At 32.2% G+C, this 18,127-nt stretch overlaps 2 protein-coding genes and 1 pseudogene across 4 annotated transcripts; all 3 read left to right on the top strand.

Moving 5' to 3' along the window:
- The first annotated feature begins 2,747 nt into the window (after positions 1-2,747).
- Positions 2,748-17,906, top strand: LOC113521506 (uncharacterized). Of its 3 annotated transcripts, none has more exons than XR_004224117.2 (3): positions 2,748-3,084; positions 3,870-4,591; positions 15,556-17,906. XR_004224117.2 is itself a non-coding variant. In XM_026907046.3 (2 exons), exons 1-2 carry the CDS (start codon positions 3,082-3,084, stop codon positions 4,509-4,511), a joined length of 645 nt encoding a protein of 214 aa, XP_026762847.1. In that variant the 5' UTR covers positions 2,749-3,081; the 3' UTR covers positions 4,512-9,121. The 3 variants fall into 3 exon arrangements, 1 of the variants encoding a protein (XP_026762847.1); XR_008253298.1 differs by lacking the exon at positions 15,556-17,906 and adding an exon at positions 12,328-12,441; XM_026907046.3 differs by lacking the exon at positions 15,556-17,906 and having other exon boundaries at positions 2,749-3,084; positions 3,870-9,121.
- Positions 13,232-15,803, top strand: LOC128201598 (uncharacterized protein K02A2.6-like; annotated as a pseudogene).
- LOC113521505 (uncharacterized protein K02A2.6-like) lies at positions 15,920-16,910 on the top strand. The gene is made up of 2 exons (XM_052899043.1): positions 15,920-16,325; positions 16,546-16,910. The coding sequence occupies exons 1-2, from the start codon at positions 15,920-15,922 to the stop codon at positions 16,908-16,910; spliced, it is 771 nt and encodes a 256-aa protein (XP_052755003.1).
- Positions 17,907-18,127: the final 221 nt, after the last annotated feature.

Genomic DNA, 18,127 nt, shown 5'->3' with positions numbered 1-18,127 from the left:
TAACGAGATAAGGCGAATTTTTTGTATAGATTGGTACGATATTCCTGACCTAGTCGTTTTAGATAACCTGTATAAAGTGGAGTCTCTTTTTCTTTGGTTATATATTCTTTATATTCATATCTAAGAACAAGGAATTACATAGAAGGAATGCTAAAATAAAAACTGTAAATCATACGATTGCCTTTTTTCTTCTTATGCAAACATAATTAGTAAAAAGAGGACGAAAGATACACCCTCAGTTGCTATTTTTCTAGCATTTCACAAACATTCATAGCGGGCTAGTGTATAGAAAATGTTTGATATGTCAATTATTTGTTAATGACAAATTTTGCATTACTAGATTTATATTCTGTAAAATTTCAGTTGCATTCAAAGTTATACAGCAACATAATAGTAATTTGTCTTTTAAATAGAAACTCTTACTGAAAACAGCAATTTTGTATATGTTAATTTTTTTTCGTTTGCTGAAAATATTATTTTTGTTATTATCTTTCTATCATTATTAAAAAGATATGTAGTGAATTTTTTTATTAAATCACTTATGTCTTTTACTGTGTAATGTGTGGATACTGTAACTATTACATGTACAGTATGTAGTATGATTTTTTTTTATACGACTTAGAATGGCAAACAAGCTGAGGGCCCACCTGATGGAAAGTGATACCGTCGCCTATAGACATGAGTAGTACCATGGTCATAGAGTATACTGTTTCGCCCACGATACAGAACGATATATTTTTAATTTTTTGAGGAGAGCGTGGTTTAAACCATTAGGTGGGGCAATAGGGTAATGTTTTATCATGAAGATGTTTCATTTTTGTAAGGAAAGATAAGGTGCCCCATGCGTTGCCATTCCTGAGGACTCAGGTGTTATTCCTCCGTGCCCTGTAAATTCGCGTCATATCCCACCCTTCAAACCGAAACACAGCGATGCAAACAACTGCTTCACGGTAGAAATACGAATGAGATAGTGGTATACAAGCAATCGACTTTTGTACAAAGTCTCCCTCTGGTAAATTTGGCTATGACGTGGTTGGGGGCTTTGAGTAAGTCATGCTCATTAAAATGTCCAACAGGTAATGGTGTGGTAGGCCAGGTTATTGGTACCCTAAAATATGTTTGAGCAGAATGATGGCTCATTTATCTCTCATACTTGTGAATGCGTGCTGCCTGCTCTAATTACTGCAACTGATATATTTTGTCAATTTGTTTTAATTATATACTATATATGTAAAATTTTATGATTTAATACTGCTTAGTATTTTATATTAACACAAAATAATTATTTTTATAATTAAACTCCTTAAAAAAAAAGCAATAGTTAAGTTTCTTGGCCGTTCATCTTGGCTAAAATTGCGTTTTGAATGAACGGTAATGAAAAAATTACAATTCATAAATGCTTAAATCTAAGTTTACTTGTATAAAAAATTTTCTATCTTTTTATTACTTTCTAAATAAAAACAGTACATTCTGAAAATGTTACGTACATATTAAATACTTTATACGTTTGCTTTGTAACTACTGACAATGAGAATGATTTGGTGATTTTTTCTTTTTAACGAATGAAAATTGAATGATACCTACGTTATCGGTATACGCAGGCGGGGTACCAGTGAGAGATGATAGATGAGGATGAAGCAGATCAGTTGACCCATTGTGATAAATTCATCAAAAATTAACCACGATGGTTTCCAGGAGGAGCCGCGTGGAGGTCAAATCTCATTAATAACAATTTCTTAATTTGATGGTGTGTCATCGTATTTGATTTTGAGTTGCAAGTGTTAAATTCAAAATTTACTTTGTACCAGAAGATAAAGCAAAGATATAGGATGCTGTTTTATGTACAATGTACATTGACTGGGCCCAGGTTTCTTATAAATATAAGAAAAAGTTGGCAAATGTGAATGTTTCACATTAATTTGTGAAACATTTTTTCTTAAATTTATATTTTAAAATTTGATATACAATGTTTATTTGGAATAGTGAGAAATACTTTTTGTTTTGGATAATCAACATATTCCTGTTACATAAACAAAGTCGTAGGTAAATACTAATATGCAATAATTATTGATAAATTCAGTATCATAATGGTTTTAATTAGTTGACTACCTATATTTTACTTTATTATCAATTTTGAAACCTTCACTCAGACTTAGATTTTATTAGGAAATATTTAAAACAGGTAGGTGAATTTATTTATTATTAGGTGATTTTTGTGATCAATGTTAAATCTTTTTTTTAAGAGTTTTTGTAATATCCTATTCAACGATTTATGTACAGCGATGTTAAAGGACTTATGATGTAATAATGTTTAGTCTTTTATATCAGAACAGTGTTTGTTTAAGCTTTTCTGTAAATTTGAAATGGTAACTTTAATTTTACTTTACTCTTTTAAGAAGTAATTTTTTTACAGTTTAGGTTTTAAACTTCAAGTGAACACCTGTTCAGTTGAAGTTTAGTACAATCGATTATCGTTGCCAACTGTAAATGTCACGTAGCAGATGACATAAAATTTTGGCAGATACGTAGTTTTTATTATGTTTTGTTCAGTGTGTGATTCTGTATTTAGATTAGATATAGGTACTAGATACCTTTAAGTATCTATATCTGTTATTACGAATTATCGTATCGTATATGTAGTACGAGTTGTTACTACACATGTACCTGTCACTTTGCCACTTGATCGTTAAAGGCGCTGTTTTGTCAAATAAAAATTCTTTTAGTGATTAGGACACAATTTAGCTACTAAATATTAATATTTTTAGATAATTAGCAATCGTTTGTAAAATGTTTGCGAGTTTGCTAAATATCAAAAACTTATGATTTTGGTAATCTAGGTGATTGGACATAGACAAAGTACTCTGATGGCTATGTAAATTCTTTTCTTAATCTTAACCCATATATTGTTTGATTAAAAAAAAAAAAATCATTTTTGAAATGACGCATGACGCATTATATTTACATTTTTATTTTGCGTGGTTTTTTCATCATTTTTCATATATGTAGTGAAATTGTTTACATTTTAGTTATTAAGAATCTAAAACGTACCTGGAATTTGTGCAAGAAGAACTGTGTCAACATATGGTAAATTTTGATAATCACGATACTATCTTAGCATCATTACTATTATTTATTTACGTGATAATTTGTAACAAATAACATTTACATTCTATTTATTTGCCGTGTTGCTTTTATTTAAAATTGTATACAAGTTCTGTAGAAAATGATTTCAATACAAAAATCCTTATTATACATAGATTCAATACAAAGACAGTGTATGACTACTTTTTCTTAAAAATAATATTTTTAGCAACTTACTAAGTAGTTAATATATACATTAATTGTTGTAGATTTAACTACTCAGTTGTTAGTATATTTAACCAAAGTTTTTCGAAATTGCAAAACTTGCATATAAATAACCTAGTAAGGATGACAGAAGTTTCTGGATGTAGTGTTTGTGTTACACTTATTATTTCACTATTTTTTCAATTAAATCAGTAGTGTTTTGTATTTATATGTATATGTATGGTTATGGTATAATTAGTTTGTGTATACTAGAATAGTCTGTAGATATTTATTATCATATTTTGTTTTTAAAATTTTAGATTACTTCTGTTATATTAAATATATATAATATTCTATAGTGGCAAAAATTGTCTGTTGTAATCAATAGAAATGTGTATAAGTTAATGTCTGTAATTATTGAATTATTCCTAAATTCTAATTTTACTTGTAGTAACCTATGCATCTTTAAGTTATAAAAGTTCTAGTTATAAAAGTCTAAATTACTATGTGGCTAAAATCATATCATTTTCCAATCAAATTTGTCAGACTATTAAAATCTCAACAATGTTTTATTTAACTTTTAGAGTACATTAAGAATGGCTAAAGAAGACATATTGCTACGAGTTGAAATGGGAAAATTAGAAATAGAGCCTATAAAGCTTAATATCACAACTACTGATGAGAATCCTTTTATAAATCAGTTACAGCAGAAAAGAATTTCTAGACAAACAACACAAAATAACTGTTCATGTACTTGGCAAAAGAAATATTTAAATCCAGCAATACACAAAAAAAAGAATAATAAGATACTTAAGGATCCTGTGTTAAAGTTACTCAAGTCAAATACTGCAGGTAATCAGCAAGAGGAGCATCCAAAAATTAATAAAAACACTTCAGCTTCTGCTGAATATTTAAATGTAGATATTTTAAATTTATGTGCACTTGTTGATAATTGTAATCAGCTGCGAATATCATCAAATACCAAAAAGGATAGAGAGATGGCAGTTACAGAACATAATAATCAAGCAAAATGGTGGAAGAATGATTTGATACATGCTAGACAGATTAGAAAATCAGTAGTAGAAAATAACCAAACGGGTACTTGCTCTCAACAAGCACTCAATCCTCCTTGTGATGTAACAATTGATGAACTAGCAAGTTATTTTGAAACTTTGGTCCATATACCTAAAAAGATGTCATCAATGGCAGAAATGATGTATATTTAAAAAGCCTATGTTATTCTAGAACAAGAAGTGGTCCAATGTTCATGATTTCTTCCACAATTTACGAACAGCAAACTTATCAAGTAAGTAGTGAATAATATGGACTTACAGTATCTAAATATATTATTTTAATAAAGTTCTTACTACATTTGAAGTTTACATAGACAATACACATTTTAACTCTACAAAATTTCCCTTTTTATAAGTCATGTAGGTATTTGCATAAAATAAATGTACTGTGGCATGCAATTGGGTATTTGACAGTTGCAACAATAAAATCCTATTTTAATATTAGAAATGTGAAAGTTTGTAAGGATGGATGGATGATTTTTCACAAAAAGAACTAAATGGATTTGTATGAAATTTTGGTACACAAGTTATATCCTAACTTGCACATAGGAAGGATACTTTATATACTTAATGATTCATATGGGCAATGCCATGTATGCCTAGTATTAAATATATTTGATATCCTAGCTTAAATGTAAACATATACAATAATATTTTTTATTAAGATAAATATAAATGTTTTAATACATTTAATTTTTTATTTTGTATAGATTATAGAAACAAAAGTCGGTAGTCATGATTGAATTGAATGTGATGTCACATTTTATATTTTTAAACTTTTCTTTCAAAAATGCTTAGTGTTGTAATTTGTAATTTTGACATCATTAAGAATCTTGAATGCCCCAATATATCATTTTCTCTGTATGATACTCTCCCCAAAAATATTTGTCACCCTGTTAACATTAAATATCTTTTCTCTATGAATATGAATCTTTGGTCTTTTCTCCTTTAGTGTATGTCCTAGAAAAATTTCTATCCCAAAATAATATAAAATTATAATATGTTCCTTTAATGTTAAACTATCATTCACCATTCTTCCTGACAAGGAAATCTTATCGCATCACTGATAAAATTGCAGTGTCATAAAAAAAAGGTTCATAATAAAGTGTTTTGGATAGATCATTAAAAAAATGCTTTGCTAGCAAACTGTAATGTTAATGATGGAATATGTTGCATAAGAATCTGCCATTAAAACTGCACCTACTTCATATTTTGCTTTGTAATGTGTAACATGGCTGTTACAACAAATTTAACATTCCCTGGCGGGAATGTTGAATTTGTCAGAGCACACATATTCACTTACCTGACATAAAACCAGACTAGTTATTTCTAAGTACCCTCAAGAACAATATATGACATGCCTCTCCCCCAAGATGGTTTCTATTTTCTTTTTCTTACACATAACACTAAAACTTATCACTACCTATTACATTATTAGTATTACACTACTAGTCTATATTTCTTATAACTGTTCTAAACATTTTCACTATCAGTGTCTCTCTCTACAGATGACTGCTGGGAAATTTCTAGTTCCTTACCACTAAAATTTTCATCTTCATCGGTATTACTGGCAATCCTTTTGTTGATCGATTTTGCCGGTAATTCAGACATATCTCTTTTATTAACTTTTGGTCTAGCATTCTTCTCTTGTGGACTCTGATATATCTCTATATGTTGTGGTCCTGACACATCAATTATATCAGTCCATTTAGATGGTGATGGTACTAACACATCATTATCCTCATCTTCATCATCTTTTCTTTGTTGACTATTTTTAGGTTGAATAATATTACATTATAACTGTTTCGTTCCCCCCCCCCCCCAAAGCTATGCATCTGATTGATATGCCTTTTTAAAAGTTTTCCATTCCATTTTATTACATATCTACAAACTCCAATTTTTTTCTCAACTACTCCTTTTAGCCAATGGGGTTCTCCTCTATAATTTTTTATATAAACTGTTTGTCCCACTTCAAAATTTCTTACTTTAGTATTTTCATTATTTTCTAATTCTTGTAACTGTGGTTTATCTTTAGATAAAAGTGGATTCAGGTAGTCGAATTTAGTACGGAAATGTCTGTTGTTTAGTAGTTCTGCTGGTGTTTTATTATTTATGCTGTTTGGTGTTGTTCGCAAACCATATAAAATCTTTGGCAGTCTCAATGACCATGGTTCATTTGATAGTTTCCTCAATTTATTTTTTTATTGTCTGTACTGTCTGTTCACCTTGACCATTTGATGCTGGATGGTATGGAGCTACTAATACATGTCTAATACCATTGCTCTTGCAGTAATTTTGGAACTCTTCTGCTACAAAATGTCTTCCATTATCACTTACAATTGTATCTGGCAATCCTTGCTCAGCAAATATTTCTCTCACTATTTTGATTAGTGTTGTACTACTCATATCCGAAACTATTTTTACTTCTGGCCACTTTGAAAAGGAATCAATTAAAATAAGAAAAGTTTTTCCCTGAAAGGGTCCAGCATAATCTATATGTAATCTAGACCAAGCTTTATTCGGTCTTATCCAGTGATGTGTAACTTTTGTTGGCATACTTCTATTTTTCGCACAAATATCACATTTTTTTATTACTTCTTCAATCTGTCAATAGCTGGCCACCAGAAGTAACTTCTAGCCATTGATTTAGTAATTACAATTCTGTCATGAGTTTTATCTAATTACTCTTATACCTTGGCCCACATTTTTTGAGGTAGCACCACTCTACTTCCCCACAGAATGCAATTTCTAAACGTTGACATTTCCTTTTTTTTTGCCAATATATTTTAAATTTGCTTTTGACTTTATTTTGCCAGCCATTCTTTATCCAGTATAAAATTTTACTCAGTTTTGGATCTTATAATGTTAGCTTAGCAACTTCATCAGCTGTAAACTCTAATTCTAGTGGTGTTTCTTCTAAAAGTAATACCCCTGAAAATTCCTCTTCTACTTTTTCAGTATTTTGAGATGACCATCTGCTCAAAGCATCCGCATTTCCTAATTTATTTCCTTTCACATATTCTATTGTATAGTCATAGGAATTCAATAGGATTATGAAATAGGAAACATTCTAGGTGAAATTATATTTGGAATTGGGCGTTTTGGATCAAACAATCCCAACAAAGGCAAAATCTGAAATCAAATCAAATCAATCAATCTCAAATCTTTTTTTGGTCTGTTTTTATAATAATTTTTCTGCCACTCACAAATTGATGGAATTTTTTTAATTCAAAGACTATTGCTGTTGCCTCCTTATCTACTTGAACATAATTGCTTTCATGGGCATTCATGGTCTTAGACGCGAACATGACAGGTCTTACACTGCCATCCTCCATTTCATGTTCTATCACAGCTCCTAGTCCGTATTGAGAAGCATCACATGAGAGTATTATTTTTTTCTTTAAATCATAATGTACCAATGTGTCTTCGCTTGTTAACACGTTTCGTAATTTCTCAAATGCTGTTTGATGTATTGTATTTCTCTGCCATTTTTTATCTTTATGCAATAAATTATATAAAGGATTCGCTACTGTCGCTTTATGTGGTAAAAATCGGTCATAGAAATTGAAAAGTCCCAGGAATGCCTGTAACTCTTTTATATCACCAGGAGCCGAAAATTCCTTGATTGCCTGGATTTTTTCTTCATATGGATGAATACCAACCTCATCTATTACAAATCCTAAGAAGTTTATTTACTGCAAACTTGCATTTATTTTTGTTTACTTTTAAACCTGCTTCTTGAAGTTTTTTTTAGCACGACGTTAGTTTTTTTAGGAGGAGCAACACAACACTCGATTAATCGAGTGTTGTGTTTCTTTATATTCAACCCACTCACTATTATATCATCAAGGAATACAGCCACCCCAGGGATATGCGCTAATAAGGAAGACATTAGTCGCTGAAAAATACCTGGGCATGCTTTGATTCCAAAGGGTAGTCTCTTTACTTTGTATAACCCTTTTGGTGTATTGAGCGTAAGTATCTGAGATGTAGGTTCATCTACCTTTACTTGTGTGTATGCTATCTCCTAATCAATTTTTGTAAATATTACTACCCTTGCAACTGTGTAAAAGCTTCATCCAACGTTGGTAGAGGGTATGTATCTGTATCAGTTACCGTATTGACTGTTGATCTATAGTCACCGCAGAGTCTTACACCACCATTTGGTTTGAGGTCTGGCACAATCGGAGTTGCCCATTCTGCGTATGCTACAGGTTCTAAAACATCCTCAGTAACTAGCCTGTCAATCTCACTATAAACCCTTTCTCTTATGGCGAATGGAATAGATCTGCATTTAAGAAATTTCGGGGTGGCCCATTCCCATGGTGTTATGTTCACCACTGGTCCTCTATAATTACCCAAGCCTTCTTTAAATACGTCTCTATATTTTTCAATTATTTTAGTACTATCTGCAACATCTATCTTTATGTTATTTATTCCTAGCAATTGGATATTAAAATCATCAAACCAATTTCTTCCCATTAAACTCGGTCCGTGTCCCTTCACTATAATTAAATGTTTCTTTTAAATTCTTATTACTACCCTTGTATTCTATAGGTACTATCACTTTACCTAGAATATGTAAGGGGCTCTTTGTCCATATTTTCAATGCAAGATCATGTTTTTTTTCATACTAGGTAAATTTCCTTTCCATATTAGTCTGGCTGTCGGTTCACTTATCTATCACTTATTTAAATGCACATCTTGAATCTATTTCCATTTCAATTTCCATATTGTTAATAACAATGTTTATTAAAAAGGATGATATTTTTATTTATCCAATATTATTTATAGAATCTGCGAACAGGCTATTGCAATTTGACTTCAACGTGCTGCCATTATTTTTAGTTTTACTCAAATAATCTCAATATGACCCGTTTTCCCACAAAAATTACATTTTGACCACCTAAATCCACACTCTCCTCCATGCTGTTTACCACATCGAAAGCATTCAAGCTTACCTTGAGATTTATAAGACAACCTTTCACTCTTTCTGTATGAAAATTTATTAACATTCATCGGTTCTTCTAAATCTATATTAGATTTGCTAGTTCCTGGTATAACTATTAAACTAGCATCACTATTAGCTGATTCATGGGACAATGCCATATTGCAAGCCCATTTAAATGTTAAACTAGACTGCTGTAACATTTTTCTTTGAAGATCTTTGTCTTGAATCCCACTAACGATCACGCAAAGTGCGTCCAACATCTTTAAAGCTACAGTGAATTGATAATTTTCTCAAATTAGCAATATAATCTCGAACTTTCTCCCCTTCTTCCTGATTTCAATTGTGGAATTTAAAAGATTCTACAATTTCATTTAGTGGAGGGTGGAAATGATTATCTATATATTTATACCACCTGATTATATCACCTGACATAAAACCAGACTAGTCATTTCTAAGTACCCTCAAGAACAATATATAACACTTTGGAATATTTCAGAAACTTTTTTGCCATTAAAATCAAATTTTTTAGTGACAGTTTTATAATAATTATACTGCATATTTGATATGTTAGTTTGCTAGCAGAGATTTTTTTTAAAAGTCATTCTGAAACATTAAAAAGTGTTCAATTGTTTTTAAAAATTCTATATAATTTTGATGTTGATACACTTCAGTAAAAGTTATAAACACTCATAAATGTGACATTACAGCTCAAAATGTCACTGTTATTCACTGTTTTCACATGGTATACCTAATAAAGATAATATCTTTTTTTTTCTATTAAACAATGTGTTTTACAGAAAAAGATACTTGCGAGAGGTATAAAATGTGTAAATGTTGAAATACTTTTCTGAAAACTGTCAATTAGCCAATTTTAGGGGTTTTATTATAAATGTAGGACAAGACTTAAAAATCTGGGCAGATGAGTCAAACTAAGGGAAATTTTGTCCATTGACATTGTCTGGTAGATGGGGTAATTTTATCTGTAGAGGACATAATTTTTCAGTGTCAGCTGTATAGTAAACACGCTCTTGTTCTTAACAAGCAATCAATCCTCCTTATAATGTAATAATTGATGATTTTGCAAGTTATTTGGTAACTTTGGTCTATATACACATAAAGATGATGTCAATGGCTTAAATTATATTTATTTAGGAAGTCTATATTATTGTAGAACAAGAAGTGGTCCAATGTTCAATGGTCTGTAGAGGACATAATTTTTTATATATATAAAGGAATAATTGTCAGCTGTATAGTACTTGCGTGAATATGTGTGTGTTGTCAAATTCTATTCTATGTGTTCTACTATGATGGATAAAATGTACAAGAGTGTTCCTTTATGAATACGAGTTGCACCAATTCGGTTTTCAAACTGTTATGTTAATAATTTTATTTGCTATTGGAACATTTTTTTAAACAGTAACCCTATCTCATAAGATTTATCAGTTTATTGCTTAGGTTAGAAACAAATTTAAAATAACTTTATTATCTATTAATATTTCATATTAATATCTAGAAAAATATTGTCACAATTGTTAAACATGATTATTGTTGATTACATTCGTACAAATCATATTACTTAATGTAATCAGTAATTGTGGAAGAATTTATTTGAAGTTTTGTAAATATGATGGAGAATTTCATAATAATATTATAAATGGTTGAATTGAATGTTCATTTATATGTTTAATAAAAAGATAAAATATGTGCTATGATGATTTCAGTTTTCTCAGATTTATAATTAAATTAGTAGATGATTTTACTTTTATGTTATTTTAATCTACTCTGTCACATTTTACAAATATTAAGTGAAACGATACACGTTGATTTTTTCGTCCTACTGAGTTCATTTTTTTCGATATGGGTAAATGTTATACTTTTTCTCATGTGAGCAAACTAGTATTTTATTGAAATTTTGTAAATGTGTATTGTATTTACAAAGCATTAAAAGTGTTTTTAGAGAATAATAATTTTTATGAGTATAATAATATTATAATAAAAATAATAGCATAATTAGCTGTCCCAGCAAATGTTGTGGAAACCTCGAAAAAAGGGGGGGGGGGAGGTCAAACATTTTCGAAAATTACGGTACGTAATATTTGAAAGCTCCCTTAGGATGGGGGGAGTTTAATCGGGAGCGCTGACGTTTAAACGGAGAGCCGAGGTCTAAACGATACGCTATACGATTATTAACGCCAATATTTTGCTCAGGGACATCTAAGTAAAATGTGCTTTCAAAAATTTGCCTAAGGACGCCTAGCAGGCCAAAGCCGGCTTTTTTTATGTAATAAGAGGGAGAGTCTACCAGAGGAAGACTTTGTATAAAAGTCGTTTGCTTGGGCACCTGTCCCTTTCGTGTTTCTACCGTAAAGCAGACTGTGTTTCGTTTGAAGGGTGGGATATGGCAGTGAATTTACAGGGTATAGAGGTAATAACACCGGACTCCTCAAAAATGGCAACGCGTGGGGGATATCATGGGCGAAACAGTATATTCTGTTATGTCCATGGTACTGCTCACGTCTATAGGCGACGTTAACCACCTGGTGGGTCATCAGCTTGGTTTGCCATTCTAAGTTGTATAAAAAATGAATATTATCATTGAAAATGTTTATTTTAATCGATAGTGTAAAGAGGCCTTTTACGTTTGTCTGCAAAAAGCAACGAAAAAGCGGAGTTTTTGGGGATCTAAATCTCATTCTAAAGGATTAAGGGTTTGATATACATTTCGATTCCTGAAGTGTATAGATGGATGTCTTTTTTATTTCTTTCTAATTTCCAAAGCTATTTTTTTTTTAAATGCTGTTACGTCAAAGTTGGGTTTTCCATTCATTAATAGAGTAATAAAGTTGGTACAGTATCTGTTACAATCTCATCGTATACTCTTTTAAAAAAAATATATTAACCTGTGACACTTTCATGTCTTAGACTTAAATATATACACTGTCATGTGAAATTGCATTTTATTAAATTGGCGACGAAGATTTTAAAATGAACCCAGAATTAATGGAAGAATTCCTTCAGGTACAACAAAACCAACAAACACAAATAACTAATATACTGGACTTGGCAAACAGTAATATAAGTAAGTGGAACGTCACAGATCCCTACTATGAGTGCAACAGACTGGAGCATATTGACAACATCGTCAAATACAGTCTTAAAAAATTGTAAATGCGATCAATTCAATCTCGCAACAACGGTTTCATAGACTACTTCAAAGTCAAATGTAACATATGGGGTGGAGACACGGACAATGTGAAGAGACAGTTACTTTTCACATGCCTTAGCCCTGAAATATTCCATGAAGTTAAGGTAGTGTTCACACCGCATTTTGGAACATTGACATATAACGACATTAAAATTAAATTGATTGGCCTTTATGGTACTAGAAAAACAAAGTAAAGCCCTGACTGATTTTTGGAATGCAACATGTCAATAAAACGAGACAATGGCAAATTATGCAAACAGGCTAAAGGAACTGAGTAAGGACTGCAAATATGACAATTTGCTAGAGAGACAATTACGGGATAGATTTGCAACAGGCCTTAATCATACAGCGTTAGAGATAGACCGCAGACAGAGGCCTGACCTGCTTGAGAAAGATGAGACTGGAAAATTAATAGAAGTTACATTCCAACAACTATTCACTTTCGCTCAATCCAGAGAGATAGCAGAATCTGATAACATTGTTAGAAGAATAAGAGATAATAAATATAAACGTACGAACAATAATGTATTAAACCGAAAACTCAAAAAAGACCACTGCTTCTTTATTGACAGCACGCCGCACACAAAGCATTAAGAGGACGCAAAACACCACTTCATCTTGCTACCACGACGCGAATAAATCATCATCATAGTCAACTACAGAAGACGAATGTAGTGAACAAGGAGTTTATCACCTTAATAAGAACAAATACTGCAAGAGAATAGACCCCATTATCAATGGCATACCTTGTACAATGGATTGGGATACAGGTTCGAAATTCTCTATTATAAATACAAAATTTTGGAAACAAATTGGATCACCACAATTAAAACGTTCACCACCTCTGAAAGCATATGAAAATAATGATTTTAAACTTAAACCAAGAGGGCTAACAGAGGTATAATTGGAAATACAGGGAAAATAAAAAAATCTTCTTGTCATTGTCATGAAAACATCAGACCCTATGCTGTTTGGATTAGACTGGAGTGAAATGTTTGGAATGGAATTTCCGGAAGCTGTATATTCCATTGAAACAATTAACGAACAACAGACACTACTAAATATCCTAACAAATTACGCAACACTTTTCAACAACAAACTTGGTAAGGTAAAAAACTATCAGGTCGACATTCACATTAAACTGGCAAAGAAGCCAGTAAGAACTAATCTACTTCAGCACCGCTCCCTTAACTCACGCAGTACGGTTGTTAAAAAATATTATAAACATCATTGATATATTTAGTAGTAGCCTGCCAATGATATTAGAAGCAGCTCAGAAATATCTAGAGTCGGGTTAAATACATTTATTATAACTTTGTATGGTAGCACACTAGATTTATAACATTGATTTGGCTTTTGCTGGTATAATGTTATAATTATTTTTAATGAATAAATAAATAAAATTTTCCACTACGTCCCGTAAAATTCAGTATCAAAAAGAACATTAAACTGGAACTAGATCGGTTAGTGCAAGAAGGGATTATCACAAAAGTGGATCCTAACATAACACCAGTAGAATAGTCAACTCCAACAGTTAACGTCGTAAAACTTAATGGTCAAAATCGTATATGCGGTGATTATCGCATCACAGTCAACCCTGCATTAATAACACACCTACATACAGTACCACTTATTGACCAATTAAGACAATAGCTTGCAAATGGTGACAAATTTTCCAAAATTGACTTAAAGGATGCATATCTTCAATTTGAAATTGCCCCTGAATCAAAAAAGTATCTTACAATAACAACACATACAGGATATTTCCAATACAATCGAATGCCCTTCGGTATTGCAACAGCACCATTAATTTTTCAACATTATTTAGAAAAACTATTAGACAACATCTCGAATACGGCCGTCTACTTCGATGATCCACCTCACCTCTGTCCCATTCGTGTTTCTACCGTGAAGCAGTTGTGTTTGCATGGCTGTGTTTCGGTTTGAAGGATAAAACGTGGGATATGGCGTGAATTTTATCTGGGAACTACAGAGGAATAACACCTGAGTCCTCAGGAATGGCAACGCATGGGAGGTATTATGGGCGAAACAGTATACTCTGTTATGTCCATGGTACTGCTCATGTCTATAGGCGACGGTTACCACTTTCCATCAGATGGGCCGTCAGCTTGTTTGCCATTCTAAGTTTTATAAAAAAAAAAAAGAAAAGAACATGGAAAAATGATAGCGAACACCTAAGTACTCTGACGTCAGTATTCAAGAGACTGCTAGAATCTGGCCTCAAAGTTAACTTAAAAAAATGAAGTTTTCTCCAACCCGAAATTGAATATCTTGGACACATAATTGACGCACGTCAATTTTTGTTTTAGTTGGGCGTACAGCCCAACTAAAACAAAAATTGATGCAATCGCAAAAGCTCCAGCGTCAAACAATACTAAAGAACTACGATCTTTTTTAGGAATGGTCAACTTTTACGAGCGATTCATTCCGCACTTACATACACTTTGTTCAGACTTGCACGAGTTAACATCTTCATGAAAAAAATAGAAATGGACAAAAGAATTACAAACAGAATTTGAAAAGATAAAACGTGCATAACAAAAACAAGACCTCTGATAGCTTACGACGATAAACGAATGCTTTATCTAGCATGTGATGCTTCCGAAAAAGAACTTGGGGCTGTTCTTTTCTACAAAAACACAATATTGAACAACCGGTCGCATATGCTTCTAGGAAATTAAAACCTACAGAAAGTAAATACTCTGTAATAGACCGAGAAGCATTAGCCATCAATTTTGGTGTCAAAAATTTTTATCAGTTCTTAAGAGGAGTCCATTTTATATTAGTTACAGATCACAAACCTTTAATCTACTTTTTAGGCCCACAAAGAAATCTGCCAAGTTTAGGCAGATTTCTTTAAGAACAAATTGGTGAGATGGGTGTTAGCAATTGGATGTTATAATTATCACATTAAATATCGAAAGGGAGAACGCAATATCCTTGCAGACTTTTTGTCAAGAATGCCAAACCCTGACCATCGATTTTGCAAGCGATAAAAATGATTAATTTAACACTTTCAGAGAAACTGATTAAAGAGGAAACAGGAAAAGATCCCGTCCTAAGTGAAGTATCCAAACATATTAAACTTGGCTGGAAGAATCAATGTAATAGTCACCTAAAACCTTACTATCGAAAACGTGAAGAACTTGCCATCGAGAATAAAATTATAATGTGGGGCGGAAGAATTGTAACTGTATTACACTACCTCCACCACGGCCATCCAGGCATATCTGCTGTGCGAGCTCTGGCTAGATTTTATGTCTGGTAGCCCTCCATAGACGAAGATATACTATTGAACTTTGCCATAAATGTCAAGAAAACAGGCCGAATGATCCAGAACTCCCTATTTACTCTTGGTCTATCCCAAAGAAAAATTGGGAAAGAATGCATATTGATTTTGCAGGTCCTTTCGAAGGAAAGTATTGGGTAGTAGTTGTTGATGTTTTATCGAATAATCGATGGATTGAAGTACAACCAATGACTAAAACTACTACAATAAAACTATGTGCTAAACTGGATGAAATATTTACTACTTTCGGTCTACCCAAGATTGTTGTATCTGATAATGGTTCACAATTTACGTCGCATGAGTTTGAAAATTATTGCAAGCAGCATGGAATCTTACATATTCGGCTATTACCGTACCATCCTCGCTTCAATGGATTGGCAGAATGCCTTGTTTGCACGTTCAAGACCCGGTTATCAGCTAGTAATAAAGACGGAGCTAACTTGAAACAACGCCTAAGAAATTTCCTGTTCAGTTATCGTAATACACCACTTTCTACAACAGGTAAATCTCCAGCACAAATAATGTTTGGCCATCAACTAAATTGTGTATTTGACGATCTACGCCCGGATTTAAGAAAAACACTAAATTTCAAACAACTTACATGGAGATCAGCCTTTAAAAGAATTTAAGAGTGGTGACCCAGTTTATATACGCACGCGAAATGAATCAACTTGGCATCCTGCTACTGTAACATTATGTACTCGCCATTATTCGTACCTAGTTCAAACATCTGATGGTGTGGAAAAACGAAGACATGCAGATCATATACGTTCTCTAGCAATTGATGAAGCTGAAAGTACCAAAATAGGAGGAATGGTTAAAGAACCATCTCAAGACTCACAAGCGAATATGACTTCATTACAGGCCCCACTATCACAAATTCAGGAACCTTCTCCAGAGCAAACTCGAGCAAATGCTCCAATTACACCGATACAAACATCATCCTGTGAGTTATCACAAGAACGGCAACAATTAACATCAATACCACTTACTAAAGAGGCATATTCTACGGCCGAGGAAACGACCGTATCATTGCGTCGTAGTGTACGTACCAGACGACCTCCGAGACGACTACTTTATGATTAAGAAACTGTAGGAGACAGACAGACAAACATTGTATATAAATCATTGGGGAGTAATGTTATAATCTCATCATATACTCTTTTTAAAAAATATATTAACCTGTGACACTTTCATGTCTTAGACTTAAATATATACACTGTCATGTGAAATTGCATTATATTAAAGTATCATTATTAAAACTTATCAAATACCTAAGTAAATTAATAATAATTGAACGTAACTTTTTACCAAATTAAGCCGAATTTTTTTAAAATTTACTTATAAATTCAATAGCATCTACAGCTACTTTACATATAAATTTGTATACTAACACAATATAATAAAAAAAAAGAATCATAAGTTTCTAGAAAGAAAATAATACGAGAAAATATGAGATAGTAACGCCGGGTGACTCATACCAACTCACGAACTCGCTAGCGATGTCGATTCCATTGACGAATTTGTTGAAGTTTTAATACTGGCTGTTGACACTGAGGTTTTTTAGAACAATGTATTATTTTAAGTTTGTTCTATGTCAGATTTTTATAAGACGTCTCGTATTTTTTTCACTAAACTTATTATTTTATATCACAAATACATATATGTTTTATTATTGCATCCTGCTATTTACAACAGAATTCGCTTGCCATTTGTCTAGAGGGCCTTTGCAGCCTTGTCACAGACCAGGTCTTTGCAGGCTTGTGTTTGGATTTGAAAGGTGGGATGAGGCAATTAATTATAGGGTACAGAGGCAGAGACACCTTAGTCTACAGGAATGGCAACGCATCAAGGGCATGATGGGTTACACAGTATACTCCATTATGTCCTTGATACTGTTCAAGTCTATAGGCGACGATTACCACTTTTGAAAACATAGGGGGGTCAACTTGTTTGCAATGGCAAACAATTTTAAACAAATTTTATAACTTAGCATTTTAAGTTGTGTAAAAAAAAAAGGTTGTATAAATTTCATTGCGTGATTCAATGCGCGTAATCTAAACTTCAGTGTCGTCATTTTGTAGTACTTTTTTTTTTTTAATGGATGATAATGGAATGATAATCCCGCCTTCTAGATCATGTAAATATGAAAAAAGCATACCTATTTTGTAAACGTCATCATTTGACTGAAAGCTGCAGGCTTTAGATTTTAGTCATCTATGAAATTTATTTTATTATATATAATTTAGAAAATAGTATTTTTATTGTCCCAATCGAGATCGAACTCTCAACCTCATGCTAAA

The sequence above is a fragment of the Galleria mellonella genome, unplaced genomic scaffold (assembly GCF_026898425.1).
Source record: "Galleria mellonella isolate WM207_F2 unplaced genomic scaffold, CSIRO_AGI_GalMel_v1 utg55, whole genome shotgun sequence".
NCBI classification, from domain to species: domain Eukaryota; kingdom Metazoa; phylum Arthropoda; class Insecta; order Lepidoptera; family Pyralidae; genus Galleria; species Galleria mellonella.
Note: the sequence above shows the minus strand (reverse complement) of the source record. Positions and strands in the feature narration are given on the sequence as shown.